A 21,292-nucleotide genomic window follows, 5' to 3' on the forward strand; every position below is an offset into this window, starting at 1 on the left:
TAAAGATATTCAAAAAGCCAACAGTTCAGTGCATCAACAAAGGAGGCAGCAGGAAAAAGTGGAAAAACAGTGGAATGTTTCACATGTGAGGGAAAACATTATGCAAACTATTAAGTTCACAGACACCATCTGTCACAATTGCCACAAAAAAAGTACATTTAGCTGGAAAGTCCAATCCAGTGAGCAGACTGGGCAAGGCAAGTTCAAATCAAAGAAGCCGCACTTAGCAGCACACCACCTAGAAAGCACAGAAGAGGAGGATGAGGATTGTTCCTACAACATGTTTAATGTGAGTGAACTGCGCGCAGAGCCTATTTATGTTACAGAAGAGGTAGATGGAAAAGAGATGAGGATGGAGGTTGACACAGGGGCCTCTGCATCTGTCATCAGTGAGGAGACATACAGAAAGACCTGGGACTCAGAACAGACTCCCGCCATCACACTGGCAGGGATCATACTGCGTACCTACACCGGAGAGACCATACCATTGCTGGGGCCTCTAGAGGTGTAAATTGCATACAACAGCCAGGAAACGAGAGCACGGCTCCTGGGAGTGAAAGAGAATGGGCCCAGTTTACTAGGGCGTGACTGACTCAACAAAATACAACTGAACTGGGGTGGGATAAAACACAGACAAGTGACTGAGGATGTAATTCAAGGGTACCCTGAGGTTTTCAGAGATGAACTGGGCACGCTGCATGATACTGCAGTTAAGTCGTTTGTGGATCAACAGGCCGAGACTCGTTTTTTTCAAGCCCAGGACAGTCCCATAGCCACTGAAAAAGGAAGTGGAGGATGAAAAAAGGAAGTGGTAAGCTGGATGCTTACCCCCCCTCCATTGGTGGAGGACCTGTTCGCGACGCTTGCAGGAGGCAAGACGTTTTCAAAGCTTGATATGAGCCACTCCTACCAACAGCTCCTGTTGGATGAGGATTCAAAAGAATATGTCACAGTCAATACTCACAAAGGCTTGTTCAAATACAACTGCTTGGTTCTCGGAGTGGCGTCCAGGCCGGACATTGTCCAGAGGACAATCTGTTGCAGGGGATCCTTCCTGTAGCAGTGTGCCTGGACAACATCCTGGTTACAGGGAAGACAGAGGAGGAGCAATCTGGACCAAGTGTTAAAGACACTTTCTGACACAGAGCACCATCCAAGCACAGAGCGTGACATACCCAGGTCACAAAATGGAGGACAAAGTCAGAGAAATTAAGGATGCTCCAAACCCCAAGAACTTATCAGAACTCGGGTCGTTCCTGCTCATGGTGAACTATTATGGTAAGTTCCTCCCTGAGCTGTCAACAGTGTTGGCTCCACTGTACCAGCTGCTCCGCAGAAGACTGTAATTGTAAGTGGGGACCAGCACAAGAGAAAGCTTTCAAGGAAGTAAAAGCACTACTACAATCAGCACAACTGCTGGTTCACTTCGACCAAAACAAAGAGATCATGTGACGCCTCGCCCTATGGTGTCGGGGCAGCACTCTCTCATCAGATGGAGGATGGGTCAGAAAAGCCCATTAGATTAGCATTGCGCACGCTGACAAGTGCTGAGAAGGGATATTCACAGTTAGACAAGGAAGGTCTAGCCATAGTCTTTTCTGTAAAAGGTTTTAATCAGTACCTCTACAGTCACCATATGCACTGACCACAAGCTCCTGATGAGCCTTTTCAGTGAATCGAGATGTATTCCCCCAATGGCTTCAGCAAAGATACAGCGCTGGGCTCTCACACTGTTAGCTTACCAATACACCATTGTGGACAGAGTGGGGAAGGACAATCCAAACGCAGATGCGCTCAGACATCTCCCGCTACCAGAGATGCCCGCCACAGCTGTGGTACCTTCCGAGACAATATTCCTAAGGGAGAGATCGTCACACTCACCTGTGAAGGCCAAATAGATTAAACAGTGGACAGACAGTGATCCTATCCTGTCCCAAGTAAAATAATTCCTTATGCAGGGTTGGCCTCCTGTCATAGAGGATGATGGACATAAGACCATATGCGAAGCGCAAACTGAGATGAGTATGCAAGATAGCTGCATACTCTGGGGGCTATTCATAAGTCATGGATAAGGTTCATGAGGCTCAAACGGGTGCTTCTCTGAGTGCCAGATCAACCAGAAGATGGTTCCGTGGAAGTGGCCTGACTTCCCATGGTCCAGGCTGCACATAGACTTTGCAGGCCCTTTTATGGGTTACATATTCCTTGTCATGGTTGACGCGCACTGCAAGTGGCCGGAGCTCAAATTATGATTGTCTTGAGGCACACTTTAGGAGCAACATCACAGAGACAATAACCATCGAGAAGCTGAGCCTGGTGTTTCCAACCTATGGTCTGCCTGACTCTCTAATGTTAGACAATGCGGCAACCTTCACCTGTGACTGGTTTCAAGAATTCATGCAGAGAAACGGGATTCACCATGTCCACAGAGCTCGGTTTCACCCGGCCTCCAACTGCTTGGAGCAGGGTAGACTCCAGCAGAAAGCCAAAACCTCACCTGTACCTGCTGCCTACATCAAAGCACGAGTGGAACGGAAACAGAAGAAACAAGAAGAGAGACATGATGCAAGGGAGAGACAAAACACAATGATACTGTCTACTTCCGCAACTTCACAAGAAGCCACATCTGCTGGCGCTATGACAAAGAAAAATACAATGTTTTCAGACAAAACAGCTGTGGGTGGTAGAGCACAAGTTGAAACACCACAGGAAAAAGTGTCTGAGGAATAGGAGCATTCAGTGGCTCCAGGAGAGGGTGATGGACTTTTTCTTACAAACACCAGACCTACTCCTGTGCCCTCAGACCCAGCTCCACTAGGACACCAGGAGTACTGATCAGATCACAGCATAGTCACAAGGCTCCTGACAGACTAACTGTAATGTTCAGACTAGGAGACTCATGGTTTCAGTGTTTGAACAGCAGACATGGTTGAAAGAAAAAGGATTGTTATCTTTGTTTACATTTGCAGTAACAGTATTGTGAAGAAAAGACGAGGAAACTGTTGTTGTTTACTTATATACTTAATGTATTTTCCTTGCAGGGGGATTGAAATTAAGCGGTATAGTGTGGACACTATGCAAATCATTCCTACTGAATATGTGGTGTACTTAACTGCAGTAGAGTATTATTACTATTCATGAGAACATTGTTATTATGGACATTGGTGCTGACCGTGACCTTTACCGTCCTGTGATGTGTTAGGTTCTAAACAAACAGAGAAAAGCTCAAACCAAGTTCATTCTCCCACTGGGTCAAACAGCTGCAAAGACAAAGACATGTTTACACAAGCACATATACACTATATGTTGCAGCAGGTAGCCTAGTGGTTAGAGTGTTGGTTAAGTAACTGAAAGGTTGCTGGATCAAATCCCTGAGCTGACAAGGTAAACATCTATTGGTCTGCCCCTGAACAATGCAGTTAACCCACTGTTCTCTGGTAGGCTGTCATTGTAAATAGGAATTTGTTATTAACTGACTTTCCAGGTTAAATGAAGGTAAAATAAATCTACAATTACACCCTCCTACTAGACGATGTCAACTCCTTGCACATCTAGACAGCCAATAAATCTCTGTTGCTAGTAAGGAAATTAATTGGTTCCTCTCACTGGTGAAGGCATGGCCCCGCCTCCTGCTAGAACCTTTGTGTGCATGTAAGTAAACCCAGCAAAAAACAGATCTTCATTGTAAAGGGTTTAAACACTGTTTCCCATGCTTGTTCAATGAATCATAAACAATGAATGAACATGCACCTGTGGAATGGTCGTTAAGACACTAACAGCTTACAGACTGTAGGCAATTATTGTCACAGTTGTGAAAACTCGGGACACTAAAGAGGCCTTTCTACTGACTCTGAAAAACACCAAAAGAAAGATTCCCAGGGTCCCTGCTCATCTGCGTGAACATGCCTTAGGCAGGCTGCAAGGAGGCATGAGGACTGCAGATGTGGCCAGGGCAATACATTTCAATGTCCTTACTGTGAGACGCCTAGACAGCGCTACAGGGAGACAGGATGGACAGCTGATCGTCCTCGCAGTGGCAGACCATGTGCAACAACACCTGCACAGGATCGGTACATCTGAACATCACACCTGCGGGACAGGTACAGGATGGCAACAACAACTGTCCGAGTTACACCAGGAACGCACAATCCTTCCATCAGTGTTCAGACGGACCTCAATAGGCTGAGAGAGGCTGGACTGAGGGCTTGTAGGCCTGTTGTAAGGCAGGGCATCACCAGCGTTGCCTATGGAAACAAACCCACTGTCGCTGGACCAGGCAGGACTGGCAAAAAGTGCTCTTCACTGACAAGTCGCAATTTTGTCTCACCAGGGGTGATGGTCGGATTCACGTTTATCGTCGAAGGAATGAGCGTTACACCGAGGCCTGTACTCTGGAGTGGGATCAATTTGGAGGTGGAGGGTCTGTCATGGTCTGAGGCGGTGTGTCACAGCATCATCGGACTGAGCTTGTGGTCATTGCAGGCAATCTCAGTGCTGTGCGTTACAGGGAAGACATCCTCCTCCCTCATGTGGTACCCTTCCTGCAGGCTCATCTTGACACGACCCAGCATGACAATGCCACCAGCCACACTGCTCATTCTGTGCGTGATTTTCTGCAAGACAGGAATGTCAGTGTTCTGCCATGGCCAGCGAAGAGCCCAGATCTCAATCCCATTGAGCACGTCTGGGACCTGTTGGATCGGAGGGTGAGGGCTAGGGCCATTCCACCCAGAAATGTCCGGGAACTTACAGGTGCCTTGGTGGAAGAGTGGGGTAACATCTCACAGCAAGAACTTAGCATATCTGGTGCAGTCCATGAGGAGGAGATGCACTGCAGTACTTAATGCAGCTGGTGGTTAATTTTGATTTTGATCCCCCCTTTGTTCAGGGACACATTATTCCATTTCTGTTAGTCACATGTCTGTGGAACTTATTCAGCTTGTCTCAGTTTTTGAATCTTGTTATGTTCATACAAATAATTACATGTTAAGTTTGCTGAAAATAAACGCAGTTGACAGTGAGAGGACTTTTCTTTTATTGCTGAGTTTATGTGTGTGTAGCATGACTGTTCCTGCTTCCTGCCTCCCCCAATTGTCTCACTCAGTAAATTTACATTCACCTAGTTCTTATCCTCCCTCCATTGACCCCAACATATAGTACATTCCTTTTACAGTCATCAACAAGTTCTAGTCTGGTAACATGAATAACTGTATTTCAAGCTAGAATCCAACAGATGTCATCACCCAAAAAGGGTACCTTTAACATGACACTACCTCATGTTGAGTTGGTTATATCCTGTTTTCTACCGTTTGTCTATGGCTGTACACCTTTATTTTGTAGTTTGCAAATAAAGGCAATGAACATTGAAACGCAACAGAGAGTCATAGTTTCTCCAGCCGTTTACCCGGCTTCATTCAATTTCTTCACTTTGAGATGATGAGCCCCGGCGAAACGAGGCCCGTCTCCTGTGAATGTCAGCCATTTGACATTTGGTTGCGCCGCAAGGCGGAGTAGACTCTTCTTCCGGCTTACAGACTGGCCGTCAGTCGACCTATTAGTCATCCATGTGCAATGCACAACTTACCTGGAGAAGAGAGGACTGATGCTACTATCTATGGTCCTCCAGCAGGGCTGACGCTGCTATCTATGGTCCTCCGGCAAGGCTGACGCTGCTATCTAGGGTCCTCCAGCAGGGCTGACACTGCTATCCAGTAGCCTCCGGCAGGGCCGACGCTGCTATCTAGGGTCCTCCAGCAGGGGTGGGCATCTGTTTCCTACAGCTTGATTCCATCTGGCATGCTTAGAAACCTGAGGGCGACAAAAGAGAGAGGGATTATTCAGCCGTGAATCAGATGGTAGTGCCCTCTGCCCTTGTATGGAACTGTATCACTATGTGTGGGCTTTGCCGGTGTGAGTGATACTTGTTACCATTCCGCCCCTGCGCACCTTGCCAAGTGTGCTTATGTGTTTGGATGTTTGTTGTTGGCGGAAGTCACTTTCCATCTCTTGTTTATTCCCTTCAGCCTGCGTCGTCGTCAGAGTGCCTTCATACTCTGACCACCACCTTTGTTCCTCCTGGCCTACTCCCTTCAGCCTGCATTCTTCTCTGCTTTAGTCACCATGAGGATAATTATCACCCCCAGTGACCCCGGAACATGGGACACAGTAGACAGTATGGTTTTTACGCTGAGGCTAGTGGCTAGGAGGTTGCTCTCCTTTCCCCCACCCGTCCTCCACCAGAGCGAGAGGCCATAGTTCACAAAAAGGTTTGAGGTTGAAACGAACGCATCCGGGTGCTCCTCCGAGGGATGGCTAGAGTGCAAAGCTGTCATCAAGGCAAAGGGTGGCTAGAGTGCAAAGCTGTCATCAAGGAAAAGGGTGGCTAGAGGGCAAAGCTGTCATCAAGGCAAAGGGTGGCTAGAGTGCAAAGCTGTCATCAAGGAAAAGGGTGGCTAGAGGGCAAAGCTGTCATCAAGGCAAAGGGTGGCTAGAGGGCAAAGCTGTCATCAAGGCAAAGGGTGGCTAGAGGGCAAAGCTGTCATCAAGGAAAAGGGTGGCTAGAGGGCAAAGCTGTCATCAAGGAAAAGGGTGGCTAGAGGGCAAAGCTGTCATCAAGGAAAAGGGTGGCTAGAGGGCAAAGCTGTCATCAAGGCAAAGGGTGGCTAGAGGGCAAAGCTGTCATCAAGGCAAAGGGTGGCTAGAGGGCAAAGCTGTCATCAAGGCAAAGGGTGGCTAGAGGGCAAAGCTGTCATCAAGGAAAGGGTGGCTAGGCAAAGGGCAAAGCTGTCATCAAGGCAAAGGGTGGCTAGAGGGCAAAGCTGTCATCAAGGAAAAGGGTGGCTAGAGGGCAAAGCTGTCATCAAGGCAAAGGGTGGCTAGAGGGCAAAGCTGTCATCAAGGCAAAGGGTGGCTAGAGGGCAAAGCTGTCATCAAGGCAAAGGGTGGCTAGAGGGCAAAGCTGTCATCAAGGCAAAGGGTGGCTAGAAAAGCTGTCATCAAGGCAAAGGGTGGCTAGAGGGCAAAGCTGTCATCAAGGAAAAGGGTGGCTAGAGGGCAAAGCTGTCATCAAGGCAAAGGGTGGCTAGAGGGCAAAGCTGTCATCAAGGCAAAGGGTGGCTAGAGGGCAAAGCTGTCATCAAGGCAAAGGGTGGCTAGAGGGCAAAGCTGTCATCAAGGCAAAGGGTGGCTAGAGGGCAAAGCTGTCATCAAGGCAAAGGGTGGCTAGAGGGCAAAGCTGTCATCAAGGCAAAGGGTGGCTAGAGGGCAAAGCTGTCATCAAGGCAAAGGGTGGCTGAGGGCAAAGCTGTCATCAAGGCAAAAGGGTGGCTAGAGGGCAAAGCTGTCATCAAGGCAAAGGGTGGCTAGAGGGCAAAGCTGTCATCAAGGCAAAGGGTGGCTAGAGGGCAAAGCTGTCATCAAGGCAAAGGGTGGCTAGAGGGCAAAGCTGTCATCAAGGCAAAGGGTGGCTAGAGGGCAAAGCTGTCATCAAGGCAAAGGGTGGCTAGAGGGCAAAGCTGTCATCAAGGCAAAGGGTGGCTAGAGGGCAAAGCTGTCATCAAGGAAAAGGGTGGCTAGAGGGCAAAGCTGTCATCAAGGCAAAGGGTGGCTAGAGGGCAAAGCTGTCATCAAGGCAAAGGGCTGGCAAAGCTGTCATCAAGGAAAAGGGTGGCTAAAAAGCTGTCATCAAGGCAAAGGGTGGCTAGAGGGCAAAGCTGTCATCAAGGCAAAGGGTGGCTAGAGGGCAAAGCTGTCATCAAGGCAAAGGGTGGCTAGAGGGCAAAGCTGTCATCAAGGCAAAGGGTGGCTAGAGGGCAAAGCTGTCATCAAGGTAAAGGGTGGCTAGAGGGCAAAGCTGTCATCAAGGTAAAGGGTGGCTATTTGAAGAATCTCAAATATAAAATATATTTTGATTTGTTTAATTAACACTTTTTTGGTTACTACATGATTCCATATGGGTTATTTCATAGTTTTGATGTCTTCACTATTATTCTACAATGTAGAAAATAGTACAAATATTAAAAACCCTTGAAGTAGAAGGTGTTCTAAAACGTTTGACCGGAAGTGTAAGTGATCTGTTTATTACAGTTTGATGGTGTTTTCCAGGAGGCGGTGATGTGGCTGAGAAGACACATGACAGAGGTCTTCCACCTCCCCTCCTCTCCTCCTCCTCCTCCTCCTCTATCTGTCGGGGAGGAGAGACATGAAGGGAGGCAGGGCTGTCGATCACACACACATGAATCTTACTCCAGAGTCCCATCCCCAGCGGCCCGCTTAGTACTATCAAAGGTCCGCGCTTCCGCCAAGTCATCGGGGGGAGGCTTGGGGGGACTTGGGGGGCACCACTGGAGACTTGGAAGCTCCCCCAAGCCCTGACAAGCATTTAAAATCAGAGTCAATCAGAGTAAAAAAGCACCATTCTATTAGACATCATCCTGGAGCTGAGGAAGCACATTAGCCTCTCCTCACAGTCTGCAACACACACACACACACACACACACACACACACACACACACACACACACACACACACACACACACACACACACACACACACACACACAAACACACACACACAAACACAGATACACAAACACTTTAATTCACTCTCATACTTGTGTATGCTGTGCAAGTAAGCTATATACTCAGCTACATTTTCTCCAGCCTTGCACTTATAAAATGTTGGCAACAGGGTGGTAGGGGAGTGGAGGATGGTGAATGGGGAGAATGGAGAGGGCATAGATAGCTCAATGTATCTACCATGAAATAAGATTAGAGGTGCTGCACTTCTTCCCAGTCGTGTTGGTGCACTCCGGTCCTTTATTTCACCCTGGCCACTGAGACACTAATATATGGAGACGCCGAACGTTCAGCTGCAACAGAGCACTTTATTCCTCCCCACCTTCCATTACACACGGGTCACTACGGAAATGTCACTCTACACTCTGAGAGGAGAAAAGAACAGGACATTGGCTTCTACCCTGCTGACGTCTGGTTCTCACTCTCTTTCTCTCTCTCTGTTCACTTGACTTTCCACCAAACAATGTATTCGCATACCATCCACAGACTGAAGCAGAGTAGGAAAAGGCTTTGGCAAACCTCGAAGAAGCACAATTATTTTGTGTATGTGGTCCTATAAAAAGAGTGGAAAGTTGGCCGCAAAGGGGGAAGGTTAAAAAGTACTTGTTGGGGTTGTGAACTGGACAGAATCTGACACACAAGGACAAGCTCTTTCCGTTGGCAGTTAGTATGCGTTAAAATAGTTTATGCATGCTTCCGTGCAGACGTATTTATTGTCTGAGAACCAGGTCCAACAGCATTGCCCTGTGTTTGCTCTGATCCCTTACACTGCTGAGAGCTGCTGCTCGTGGTGCTGAATGCTCATTGGACTTCGAGTGGTGAATGATTGCCCACTAAGCAGCTCAAATTGAAGAGAAAGGGGCAGGGAGGTCAAGGGGAGAAGGTGGATTTGTACAGCCGTGTGTAAGTCTGAGTTTGTATGTGAGTGTGTCTGGCTGGCTGTGTTCGTATCTGAGAGAAACTACTGACTTGAATCCGAATGAGCAGTAGGTCTCCTCAGGGCCAACGCTCTCTCTGTCAGCCAGCCTAACAGTGTCTCTGTCAGCCAGTAGTTCTCTCTCTCTGTCAGCCAGTAGTTCTCTCTCTCTGTCAGCCAGTAGTTCTCTCTCTCTGTCAGCCAGTAGTTCTCTCTCTCTGTCAGCCAGTAGTTCTCTCTCTCTGTCAGCCAGTAGATCTCTCTCTCTGTCAGCCAGTAGTTCTCTCTCTCTGTCATCCAGTAGTTCTCTCTCTCTGTCAGCCAGTAGTTCTCTCTCTCTGTCAGCCAGCCTAACAGTGTCTCTGTCAGCCAGTACTTCTCTCTCTCTGTCAGCCAGTAGTTCTCTCTCTCTGTCAACCAGCCTAACAGTGTCTCTGTCAGCCAGTGACCAGCATGCCAAGGCCCAGCCGCAGCCACCGGGAAGAAAACTGCCCAAGCATGATAACAACAAACAGGATCAGGGAGTTTAGTAGAATGAACACAAAAACGAATAAAGGCACTGAAGCAGCCAATGGAAATAGAGAACAGGAAAGCCTCCACACCTTCAAACAGAGGAATATGTAGCTATATGGATGGGTACTGAAGTCCTCCTCTACTCCCTACTGCATATAGCCCACACCTTCCTGAATAAGCAGAATGTCACCTTCATTCTCAGAGTCCAGCTGTGATCAGTCTCACTGCCAGTTCAGTGAAAGTACCACAGTTACATAAGTGTAGTTTAATTAAGCAATAAGGCATGAGGGAGTGTGGTATATGGCCAATATACCACGGCTGAGGGCTGTTCTTAAGCACGACGCAACGCAGAGTGCCTGGATACAGCCCTTAGCCGTGGTATATTGGCCATATACCACAAACCTCGGAGGTGCCTTGCAATTATTGCGATTATAAACTGGGTTACCAATGTAATTAGAGCAGTAAAAATACATGTTTTGTCATAAACGTGGTATACGGATATACCACGGCTGTCAGCCAATCAGGATTCAGGGCTCGAAGCACCCAGTTTATAACACCATTCATACCACAGTGTTGTTGAATACTCGTTTCTGACTGGCTAGAAGAGCATTCTAGAATAGACATTAAAACCAGATAACTGGACAGTTGGAAAAGATATTGGGACAGATGTATCCCTCTTCCTCCCTGTGTGCCTGTGAGACTGTCATTACCCAAAGAGGACAGATTGCTTATCTCGGCTCTGGCGAATCCTTACAGTATATTGATCCATTGTCAATTTCCCCTGCAACGGCTGTGATTCCTAATAGAATAGACTCCTTTAGGCCTGTGTTTTATACAACTGTGTTTATTAATGGTTTCAGTACTATACGTACCTCACATTCTTTAGAGACTCTCAACAAGTTCACTGTGTGACGTTGTTGAAGGTGTTGTTGACTGTGGGAAGGACAGAGAGTTGAGACAGAAGAGACTTTACTTACATCTCAGACCTGAGGCCCACTTCAGTCTGGGGCTATCCCAAATACAGACCAGCGACCCCCGGGGTGGTGCAGCAGGGAGAAGACACAGAAAGCTTTATATCAGAGTAGAAGAAAAATATATATACAAATCTTCATGGATCTGAAATTATATGATGGATCAGATATTTTTGGCAATGTAAAGTAATTATACTGAAAGCAATGTGTAATATTCACAAAATTATAGTGATAACGTTGATGGTAATATGTTAATGAAATGCAAAATGTTATATATTTTTCCCTGTATATCATGAGTTGGCTAAATAATAATGAGTATACATTGTTAGTTGCAGGCAGCAATTACTATAGCCAGTGTAAAACCATTGCAGCATCGAGAACACAAACACATTATCTTTATCAATTCAGTTTGATGTCCAAGCCTATTTAACCCCCGGCATGTTCTGAAACTGCAATGAGAATGTTCACGCCAAAATATCAAACTGACTGTGACCAAAATAGCTTCACAGGAAGGTGAAATAGCCTGCAACAACAGAGCACATGCACACAGAGAAGGGATTTGCCCAAATAGGATGAATAAAACAACTTAAAAAGGAGAGAATGTAATCCTTGCTGAGAGAAAATAGACTCAAAGGATTTTCAAACAAGTTGGGGAGGAGCAAGCTGAAACTCTGAAGGTCATGGATGAAGAGCACATGGACTTGACAGGGAGCTCTCTGTCCCTCTCAGTCTGTCTCTCTCCATCTCTGTATCTCTCTCTCTGTCCCTCTCACTCTGTCTCTCTCCATCTCTGTATCTCTCACTCTGTCCCTCTCACTATGTCTCTCTCCATCTCTGTATCTCTCTCTCTGTCCCTCTCACTCTGTCTCTCTCCATCTCTGTATCTCTCACTCTGTCCCTCTCACTATGTCTCTCTCCATCTCTGTATCTCTCTCTCTGTCCCTCTCACTCTGTCTCTCTCCATCTCTGTATCTCTCACTCTGTCCCTCTCACTATGTCTCTCTCCATCTCTGTATCTCTCGCTCTGTCCCTCTCACTCTGTCTCTCTCCATCTCTGTATCTCTCACTCTGTCCCTCTCACTCTGTCTCTCTCCATCTCTGTATCTCTCACTCTGTCCCTCTCACTATGTCTCTCTCCATCTCTGTATCTCTCACTCTGTCCCTCTCACTCTGTCCCTCTCACTCTGTCTCTCTCCATCTCTGTATCTCTCACTCTGACCCTCTCACTCTGTCTCTCTCCATCTCTGTATCTCTCACTCTGTCCCTCTCAGTCTGTCTCTCTCCATCTCTGTATCTCTCACTCTGTCTCTCTCCATCTCTGTCCCTCTCACTCTGTCTCTCTCCATCTCTGTATCTCTCACTCTGTCCCTCTCAGTCTGTCTCTCTCCCTCTGTCCCTCTCAGTCTGTCTCTCTCCATCTCTGTATCTCTCACTCTGTCCCTCTCAGTCTGTCTCTCTCACTCTGTCCCTCTCAGTCTGTCTCTCTCACTCTGTCCCTCTCACTCTGTCTCTCTCCATCTCTGTATCTCTCCCTCTCTGTATCTCTCCCTCTGTCCCTCTCACTCTGTATCTCTCACTCTGTCCCTCTCAGTCTGTCTCTCTCACTCTGTCCCTCTCACTCTGTCTCTCTCCATCTCTGTATCTCTCACTCTGTCCCTCTCACTCTGTCTCTCTCACTCTGTCCCTCTCACTCTGTCTCTCACTCTGTCTCTCTCTGTGTCTCTCCCTCTGTCCCTCTCTCCCTCTCTGTATCTCTCACTCATGTCCCTCTCACTCTGTCTCTCTCCATCTCTGTATCTCTCACTCTGTCCCTCTCAGTCTGTCTCTCTCCCTCTCTGTGTCTCTCCCTCTGTCCCTCTCACTCTGTCCCTCTCAGTCTGTCTCTCTCACTCTGTCCCTCTCACTCTGTCTCTCTCCATCGCTGTATCTCTCACTCTGTCCCTCTCCTCTCCCTCTGTCCTCTCACTCTGTCTCTCTCCCTCTGTATCTCTCCCTCTCTGTATCTCTCACTCTGTCCCTCTCAGTCTGTCTCTCTCACTCTGTCCCTCTCACTCTGTCTCTCTCCATCTCTGTCCCTCTCACTCTGTCCCTCTCAGTCTGTCTCTCTCACTCTGTCCCTCTCACTCTGTCTCTCTCCATCGCTGTATCTCTCACTCTGTCCCTCTCACTCTGTATCTCTCCCTCTCTGTATCTCTCCCTCTCTGTATCTCTCACTCTGTCCCTCTCAGTCTGTCTCTCTCACTCTGTCCCTCTCACTCTGTCTCTCTCCATCTCTGTATCTCTCACTCTGTCCCTCTCAGTCTGTCTCTCTCCCTCTCTGTGTCTCTCCCTCTGTCCCTCTCACTCTGTCCCTCTCACTCTGTCTCTCTCACTCTGTCTCTCTCCCTCTCTGTGTCTCTCCCTCTGTCCCTCTCACTCTGTCCCTCTCAGTCTGTCTCTCTCCCTCTCTGTATCTCTCACTCTGTCCCTCTCACTCTGTCTCTCTCCCTCTCTGTGTCTCTCCCTCTGTCCCTCTCACTCTGTCCCTCTCAGTCTGTCTCTCTCCCTCTCTGTATCTCTCACTCTGTCCCTCTCACTCTGTCCCTCTCACTCTCTCTCCATCTCTGTATCTCTCCCTCTCTGTCCCTCTCACTCTGTCTCTCTCCATCTCTGTCCCTCTCACTCTGTCCCTCTCACTCTGTCCCTCTCACTCTCTCACTCTGTCCCTCTCACTCTGTCCCTCTTACTCTGTCTCTCTCCATCTCTGTATCTCTCCCTCTCTGTATCTCTCCCTCTGTCCCTCTCACTCTGTCCCTCTCACTCTGTCTCTCTCCATCTCTGTATCTCTCAGTCTGTATCTCTCCCTCTGTCCCTCTCACTCTGTCTCTCTCCATCTCTGTCCCTCTCACTCTGTCCCTCTCAATCTGTCCCTCTCACTCTGTCCCTCTCAATCTGTCCCTCTCACTCTGTCTCTCTCACTCTGTCCCTCTCAATCTGTCCCTCTCACTCTGTCCCTCTCAATCTGTCTCTCTCACTCTGTCTCTCTCCCTCTCTGTATCTCTCCCTCTCTGTCTCTCTCCCTCTGTCCCTCTCACTCTGTATCTCTCCCTCTCGGTATCTCTCCCTCTGTCCCTCTCACTCTGTCCCTCTCACTCTGTCCCTCTCACTCTGTCTCTCTCCCTCTGTCCCTCTCACTCTGTATCTCTCCCTCTCGGTATCTCTCCCTCTGTCCCTCTCACTCTGTATCTCTCCCTCTCTGTATCTCTCACTCTGTCCCTCTCACTCTGTCCCTCTCACTCTGTCTCTCTCCATCTCTGTATCTCTCAGTCTGTATCTCTCCCTCTCTGTGTCTCTCACTCTGTCCCTCTCACCCTGTCTCTCTCCCTCTCTGTGTCTCTCCCTCTGTCCCTCTCCCTCTGTCTCTCTCACTCTGTCTCTCTCCCTCTCTGTGTCTCTCCTCTGTCCCTCTCACTCTGTCCCTCTCAGTCTGTCTCTCTCCTCTCTGTATCTCTCACTCTGTCCCTCTCACTCTGTCTCTCTCCCTCTCTGTGTCTCTCCCTCTGTCCCTCTGTCCTCTCCACTCTGTCCTCTCAGTCTGTCTCTCTCTCCTCTCTGTCCTCTCACTCTGTCCCTCTCACTCTGTCCCTCTCTCCTCTCTCTCCTCTCTCTGTATCTCTCCTCTCTCTGTCCCTCTCACTCTGTCTCTCTCCATCTCTGTCCCTCTCACTCTGTCCCTCTCACTCTGTCCCTCTCACTCTGTCCTCTTACTCTGTCTCTCTCCATCTCTGTATCTCTCCCTCTCTGTATCTCTCCTCTCTGTCCCTCTCACTCTGTCCCTCTCTCTCTGTCTCTCTCCATCTCTGTATCTCTCTCTCAGTCTGTATCTCTCCCTCTGTCCCTCTCACTCTGTCTCTCTCCATCTCTGTCCCTCTCACTCTGTCCCTCTCAATCTGTCCCTCTCACTCTGTCCCTCTCAATCTGTCCCTCTCACTCTGTCTCTCTCACTCTGTCCCTCTCAATCTGTCCCTCTCACTCTGTCCCTCTCAATCTGTCCCTCTCACTCTGTCTCTCTCCCTCTCTGTATCTCTCCTCTCTGTCTCTCTGTCTCTCTCCCTCTGTCCCTCTCACTCTGTCTCTCTCCTGTCCCTCTGTATCTCTCCCTCTCTGTCCCTCTCACTCTGTCCCTCTCACTCTGTCCCTCTCACTCTGTCTCTCTCCCTCTGTCCCTCTCACTCTGTATCTCTCCCTCTCTCTGTCCCTCTCCTCTGTCCCTCTCACTCTGTCCCTCTCCTCTCTGTATCTCTCACTCTGTCCCTCTCACTCTGTCCCTCTCACTCTGTCTCTCCCTCTCTGTATCTCTCCCTCTGTCCCTCTCACTCTGTGTCCTCTCTCCCTCTCTGTCCCTCTCACTCTGTCCCTCTCCCTCTGTGTCCTCTCACTCTGTCCCTCTCACTCTGTCCCTCTCACTCTGTATCTCTCCCTCTCTGTATCTCTCCCTCTGTCCCTCTCACTGTCCCTCCTCTCACTCTGTCTCCTCTCCCTCTCTGTATCTCTCCCTCTGTCCCTCTCACTCTGTCCCTCTCACTCTGTCCCTCTCACTCTGTCCTCTCTCTCCCTCTCTGTATCTCTCTCCTCTGTCCCTCTCCTCTGTATCTCTCCCTCTCTGTATCTCTCCCTCTGTCCCTCTCACTCTGTCCCTCTCACTCTGTCTCTCTCACTCTGTCCCTCTCACTCTGTATCTCTCCCTCTCTGTATCTCTCCCTCTGTGTCCCTCTCACTCTGTATCTCTCCCTCTCTGTATCTCTCCCTCTGTCCCTCTCACTCTGTCTCTCTCCATCTCTGTATCTCTCACTCTGTCCCTCTCAGTCTGTCTCTCTCCCTCTCTGTATCTCTCCCTCTCTGTATCTCTCCCTCTCTGTATCTCTCACTCTGTCCCTCTCAGTCTGTCTCTCTCACTCTGTCCCTCTCACTCTGTCTCTCTCCATCTCTGTATCTCTCCCTCTCTGTATCTCTCCCTCTGTCCCTCTCACTCTGTATCTCTCACTCTGTCCCTCTCAGTCTGTCTCTCTCACTCTGTCCCTCTCACTCTGTCTCTCTCCATCTCTGTATCTCTCACTCTGTCCCTCTCACTCTGTCTCTCTCCATCTCTGTCTCTCTCACTCTGTCCCTCTCACTCTGTCTCTCTCCATCTCTGTATCTCTCCCTCTCTGTATCTCTCCCTCTCTGTATCTCTCACTCTGTCCCTCTCACTCTGTCTCTCTCCATCTCTGTATCTCTCTCTGTCCTCTGTCTCTCTCTCAGTCTGTCTCTCTGTCCCCATCTCTGTGTCTCTCCCTCTGTCCCTCTCTCACTCTGTCCCTCTCAGTCTGTCTCTCTCCCTCACTCTGTCCCTCTCACTCTGTCTCTCTCCATCTCTGTATCTCTCTCACTCTGTCCCTCTCACTCTGTCTCTCTCCTCTCTGTCCTCTCCCTCTGTATCTCTCACTCTGTCCCTCTCAGTCTGTCTCTCTCACTCTGTCCCTCTCACTCTGTCTCTCTCCATCTCTGTATCTCTCACTCTGTCCCTCTCAGTCTGTCTCTCTCCCTCTCTGTGTCTCTCCCTCTGTCCCTCTCACTCTGTCCCTCTCACTCTGTCTCTCTCACTCTGTCTCTCTCCCTCTCTGTGTCTCTCCCTCTGTCCCTCTCACTCTGTCCCTCTCAGTCTGTCTCTCTCCCTCTCTGTATCTCTCACTCTGTCCCTCTCACTCTGTCTCTCTCCCTCTCTGTGTCTCTCCCTCTGTCCCTCTCACTCTGTCCCTCTCAGTCTGTCTCTCTCCCTCTCTGTATCTCTCACTCTGTCCCTCTCACTCTGTCCCTCTCACTCTCTGTCCATCTCTGTATCTCTCCCTCTCTGTCCCTCTCACTCTGTCTCTCTCCATCTCTGTCCCTCTCACTCTGTCCCTCTCACTCTGTCCCTCTCACTCTGTCTCTCTCACTCTGTCCCTCTCACTCTGTCCCTCTTACTCTGTCTCTCTCCATCTCTGTATCTCTCCCTCTCTGTATCTCTCCCTCTGTCCCTCTCACTCTGTCCCTCTCACTCTGTCTCTCTCCATCTCTGTATCTCTCAGTCTGTATCTCTCCCTCTGTCCCTCTCACTCTGTCTCTCTCCATCTCTGTCCCTCTCACTCTGTCCCTCTCAATCTGTCCCTCTCACTCTGTCCCTCTCAATCTGTCCCTCTCACTCTGTCTCTCTCACTCTGTCCCTCTCAATCTGTCCCTCTCACTCTGTCCCTCTCAATCTGTCTCTCTCACTCTGTCTCTCTCCCTCTCTGTATCTCTCCCTCTCTGTCTCTCTCCCTCTGTCCCTCTCACTCTGTATCTCTCCCTCTCTGTATCTCTCCCTCTGTCCCTCTCACTCTGTCCCTCTCACTCTGTCTCTCTCCCTCTGTCCCTCTCACTCTGTATCTCTCCCTCTCTGTATCTCTCCCTCTGTCCCTCTCACTCTGTATCTCTCCCTCTCTGTATCTCTCACTCTGTCCCTCTCACTCTGTCCCTCTCACTCTGTATCTCTCCCTCTCTGTATCTCTCCCTCTGTCCCTCTCACTCTGTATCTCTCCCTCTCTGTATCTCTCACTCTGTCCCTCTCCCTCTGCCCCTCTCACTCTGTCCCTCTCACTCTGTCCCTCTCACTCTGTATCTCTCCCTCTCTGTATCTCTCCCTCTGTCCCTCTCACTCTGTATCTCTCCCTCTCTGTATCTCTCCCTCTGTCCCTCTCACTCTGTCCCTCTCACTCTGTCCCTCTCACTCTGTATCTCTCCCTCTCTGTATCTCTCCCTCTGTCCCTCTCACTCTGTATCTCTCCCTCTCTGTATCTCTCCCTCTGTCCCTCTCACTCTGTCCCTCTCACTCTGTCTCTCTCACTCTGTCCCTCTCACTCTGTATCTCTCCCTCTCTGTATCTCTCCCTCTGTCCCTCTCACTCTGTATCTCTCCCTCTCTGTCCTCTCCCTCTGTCCCTCTCACTCTGTATCTCTCCCTCTCTGTCCCTCTCCTCTGTCCCTCTCACTCTGTCCTCTCCTCTGTCCCTCTCACTCTGTCCCTCTCACTCTGTATCTCTCCCTCTCTGTATCTCTCCCTCTGTCCCTCTCACTCTGTATCTCTCCCTCTCTGTATCTCTCCCTCTGTCCCTCTCACTCTGTCCCTCTCACTCTGTCCCTCTCACTCTGTCTCTCTCACTCTGTCCCTCTCACTCTGTATCTCTCCCTCTCTGTATCTCTCCCTCTGTCCCTCTCACTCTGTCCCTCTCACTCTGTCCCTCTCACTCTGTCTCTCTCACTCTGTCTCTCTCACTCTGTCCCTCTCACTCTGTATCTCTCCCTCTCTGTATCTCTCCTCTCTGTCCCCTCTCTCACTCTCTCCCTCTCCTCTCTGTCCCTCTCACTCTGTCCCTCTCTGTCCCTCTCTGTATCTCTCCCCCTCTCTGTCCCTCTCACTCTGTCCCTCTCCCTCTCTGTCCCTCTCTGTATCTCTCCCTCTGTCCCTCTGTCCCTCTCTGTATCTCTCCCTCTCTGTCCCTCTCACTCTGTCCTCTCCCTCTCTGTCCTCTCCCCTCTGTGTCTCTCACTCTGTCCCTCTCTGTCTCTCTGTCCCTCTCCCTCTCTGTCCCTCTCTGTATCTCTCCACTCTCTGTCCCTCTCTGCATCTCTCCCTCTGTCCCTCTGTCCTCTCTGTCCCTCTCTGCTCTCTCTCTCCCTCTGTCCCTCTCTGTCTCTCTCCTCTCTCTGTCCTCTCTGCATCTCTCACTCTGTCTCTCTCACTCTGTCCCTCTCACTCTGTATCTCTCCCTCTCTGTATCTCTCCTCTGTCCCTCTCACTCTGTCTCTCTCCCCTCTCTGTATCTCTCCTCTCTGTCCCTCTCACTCTGTATCTCTCCTTTCTCTGTCCCTCTCACTCTGTCTCTCCCTCTGTCCCTCTCACTCTGTATCTCTCCCTCTGTATCTCTCCCTCTCTGTATCTCTCCTCTGTCCTCTCTCCCTCTGTCCCTCTCACTCTGTCCCTCTCACTCTGTCCCTCTCACTCTGTCTCTCTCCCTCTGTCCCTCTCACTCTGTCTCTCTCCCTCTGTCCCTCTCACTCTGTATCTCTCCCTCTCTGTATCTCTCACTCTGTCCCTCTCTGTCCCTCTCTGTATCTCTCCCTCTCTGTCCCTCTCTGTATCTGTCCCTCTCTCCCTCTCTGTCCTCTCCTGTCCCTCTCCCTCTGTCCCTCTCTGTATCTCTCCCTCTCTGTCCCACTCTGTATCTCTCCCTCTCTGTCCCTCTCTGTATCTCTCACTCTGTCCCTCTCTGTCCCTCTCTGTCCCTCTCCCTCTCTCTCCATCTCTGTATCTCTCCCTCTCTGTATCTCTCCCTCTGTCCCTCTCACTCTGTCCCTCTCACTCTGTCTCTCTCCATCTCTGTATCTCTCAGTCTGTATCTCTCCCTCTCTGTATCTCTCCCTCTGTCCCTCTCACTCTGTCTCTCTCCATCTCTGTCCCTCTCACTCTGTCCCTCTCAATCTGTCCCTCTCACTCTGTCCCTCTCTCTGTCCCTCTCACTCTGTCCCTCTCACTCTGTCCCTCTCACTCCTCTCTCTGTCCCTCTGTCCCTCTCACTCTGTCCCTCTCCCTCTCTGTCCTCTCCCTCTGTCTCTGTCCCTCTCCCCCTCTCTCTGTCCTCTCCTCTGTCCCTCTCTGTGTCCTCTCCTCTGTCCCTCTCACTCTGTCCCTCTCTGTCTGTCCCTCCCTCTCTGTCCCTCTCCCTCTCTGTCCCTCTCACTCTGTCCCTCTCTCCCCTCTCTGTCTCTCCTCTCTGTATCTCCCTCTCACTCTGTCCCTCTCCTCTGTCCCTCTCACTCTGTCTCTCTCCTCTGTCCCTCTCACTCTGTATCTCTCCCTCTCTGTATCTCTCCCTCTGTCCCTCTCACTCTGTCTCTCTCCCTCCCTCTCACTGTGTATCTCTCCTCTCTGTCCCTCTCACTCTGTCCTCTCCCTCTCACTGTCCCTCCCTCTCCCTCTGTATCTCTCCCTCTGTGTCCCTCTCACTCTGTATCTCTCCTCTGTATCTCTCCCTCTCTGTCCTCTCCCTCTGTCCCTCTCCCTCTGTCCCTCTCACTCTGTCCCTCTCACTCTGTCCCTCTCTGTCCTCTCACTCTGTCTCTCTCCCTCTGTCCCTCTCACTCTGTCCCTCTGTATCTCTCTGTCCCTCTCACTCTGTCCCTCTCCTCTCCTCTGTCTGTATCTCTCACTCTGTCCCTCACTCTGTCCCTCTCTGTATCTCTCCTCTCTGTCCCACTCTGTATCTCCCTCTGTCCCTCTCTGTCCCTCTCTGTCCCTCTCATCTGTCCCTCCCTCTGTCCCTCTGTCCCTCTCTGTCTCCCTCTCTCTGTCCCTCTGTATCTCTCCCCTCTGTCCCTCTCTGTATCCCTCTCTCTGTCCCTCTCTCTGTCCCTCTCTCTGTCCCTCTCCTCTCTCCCTCCTCTCTGTGTCCCTCTCCTCTGTCCCTCTCCCTGTCCCTCTCCTCTGTCCCTCTCTCTGTCCCTCCCTCTCTGTCTCTCTGTCCCTCTCTGTCCTCTCACTCTGTATCTCCCTCTCTGTCCCTCTCATCTCCCTCTCCTGTCCCTCTCACTCTGTCTCTCTCCATCTCTCTGTCCCTCTCACTCTGTCCCTCTCACTCTGTCCCTCTCACTGTGTCCCTCTCAATCTGTCCCTCTCACTCTGTCTCTCCTCTGTCCCTCTCTCTGTCCCTCTCACTCTGTCCCTCTCACTCTGTCCCTCTCACTCTGTCTCTCTCACTGTGTCCCTCTCTGTCCCTCTCACTCTGTCCTCTCACTCTGTCCCTCTCCTCTCTGTCCCTCTCACTCTGTCCTCTCACTCTGTCCCCCTCTCCCTCTGTCCTCTCTCTGTATCTCTGTCCCTCTCACTCTGTCCCTCTCCCTCTCACCTCTCTCCTCTGTCCCTCTCACTCTGTCCCTCTCACTCTGTCCCTCTCACTGTGTCCCTCTCACTCTGTCCCTCTCACTCTGTCCCTCTCCTCTCTGTCCCTCTCACTCTGTCCCTCTCACTCTGTCCCTCTCCCCTCTCTGTCCCTCTCCTCTGTCCCTCTCTCTGTCCCTCTCACTCCACTCTGTCCCTCTCCTCTCTCTCCTCTGTCTCTCCTCTCCCTCTGTCCCTCTCACTGTCCCTCTATCTCTCCCTCTCTGTATCTCTCACTCTGTCCCTCCCTCTCACTCTGTCCCTCTCTCTCCTGTCCCTCTCTGTCCCTCTCTCACCCTCTCTGTATCTCTGTCCCTCTCACTCTGTATCTCTCCCTCTGTCCCTC

At 50.3% G+C, this 21,292-nt stretch overlaps 1 protein-coding gene across 1 annotated transcript in view; it reads left to right on the forward strand.

Annotated features, from left to right (window-relative positions):
• The first annotated feature begins 352 nt into the window (after positions 1 to 352).
• Positions 353 to 21,292, forward strand: part of LOC115123253 (zinc finger CCHC domain-containing protein 2-like) — a 71,962-nt gene continuing 51,022 nt past the window's right edge. Inside the window, exons 1-2 of the mRNA XM_065023398.1 lie at positions 353 to 505; positions 1,146 to 1,278. Coding sequence (XP_064879470.1) covers positions 353 to 505; positions 1,146 to 1,278 — 286 coding nt within the window. The remainder of the gene's footprint in view (positions 506 to 1,145; positions 1,279 to 21,292) is intronic.

The sequence above is a fragment of the Oncorhynchus nerka genome, linkage group LG10, assembly GCF_034236695.1.
Source record: "Oncorhynchus nerka isolate Pitt River linkage group LG10, Oner_Uvic_2.0, whole genome shotgun sequence".
Taxonomy (NCBI): Eukaryota; Metazoa; Chordata; class Actinopteri; order Salmoniformes; family Salmonidae; genus Oncorhynchus; species Oncorhynchus nerka.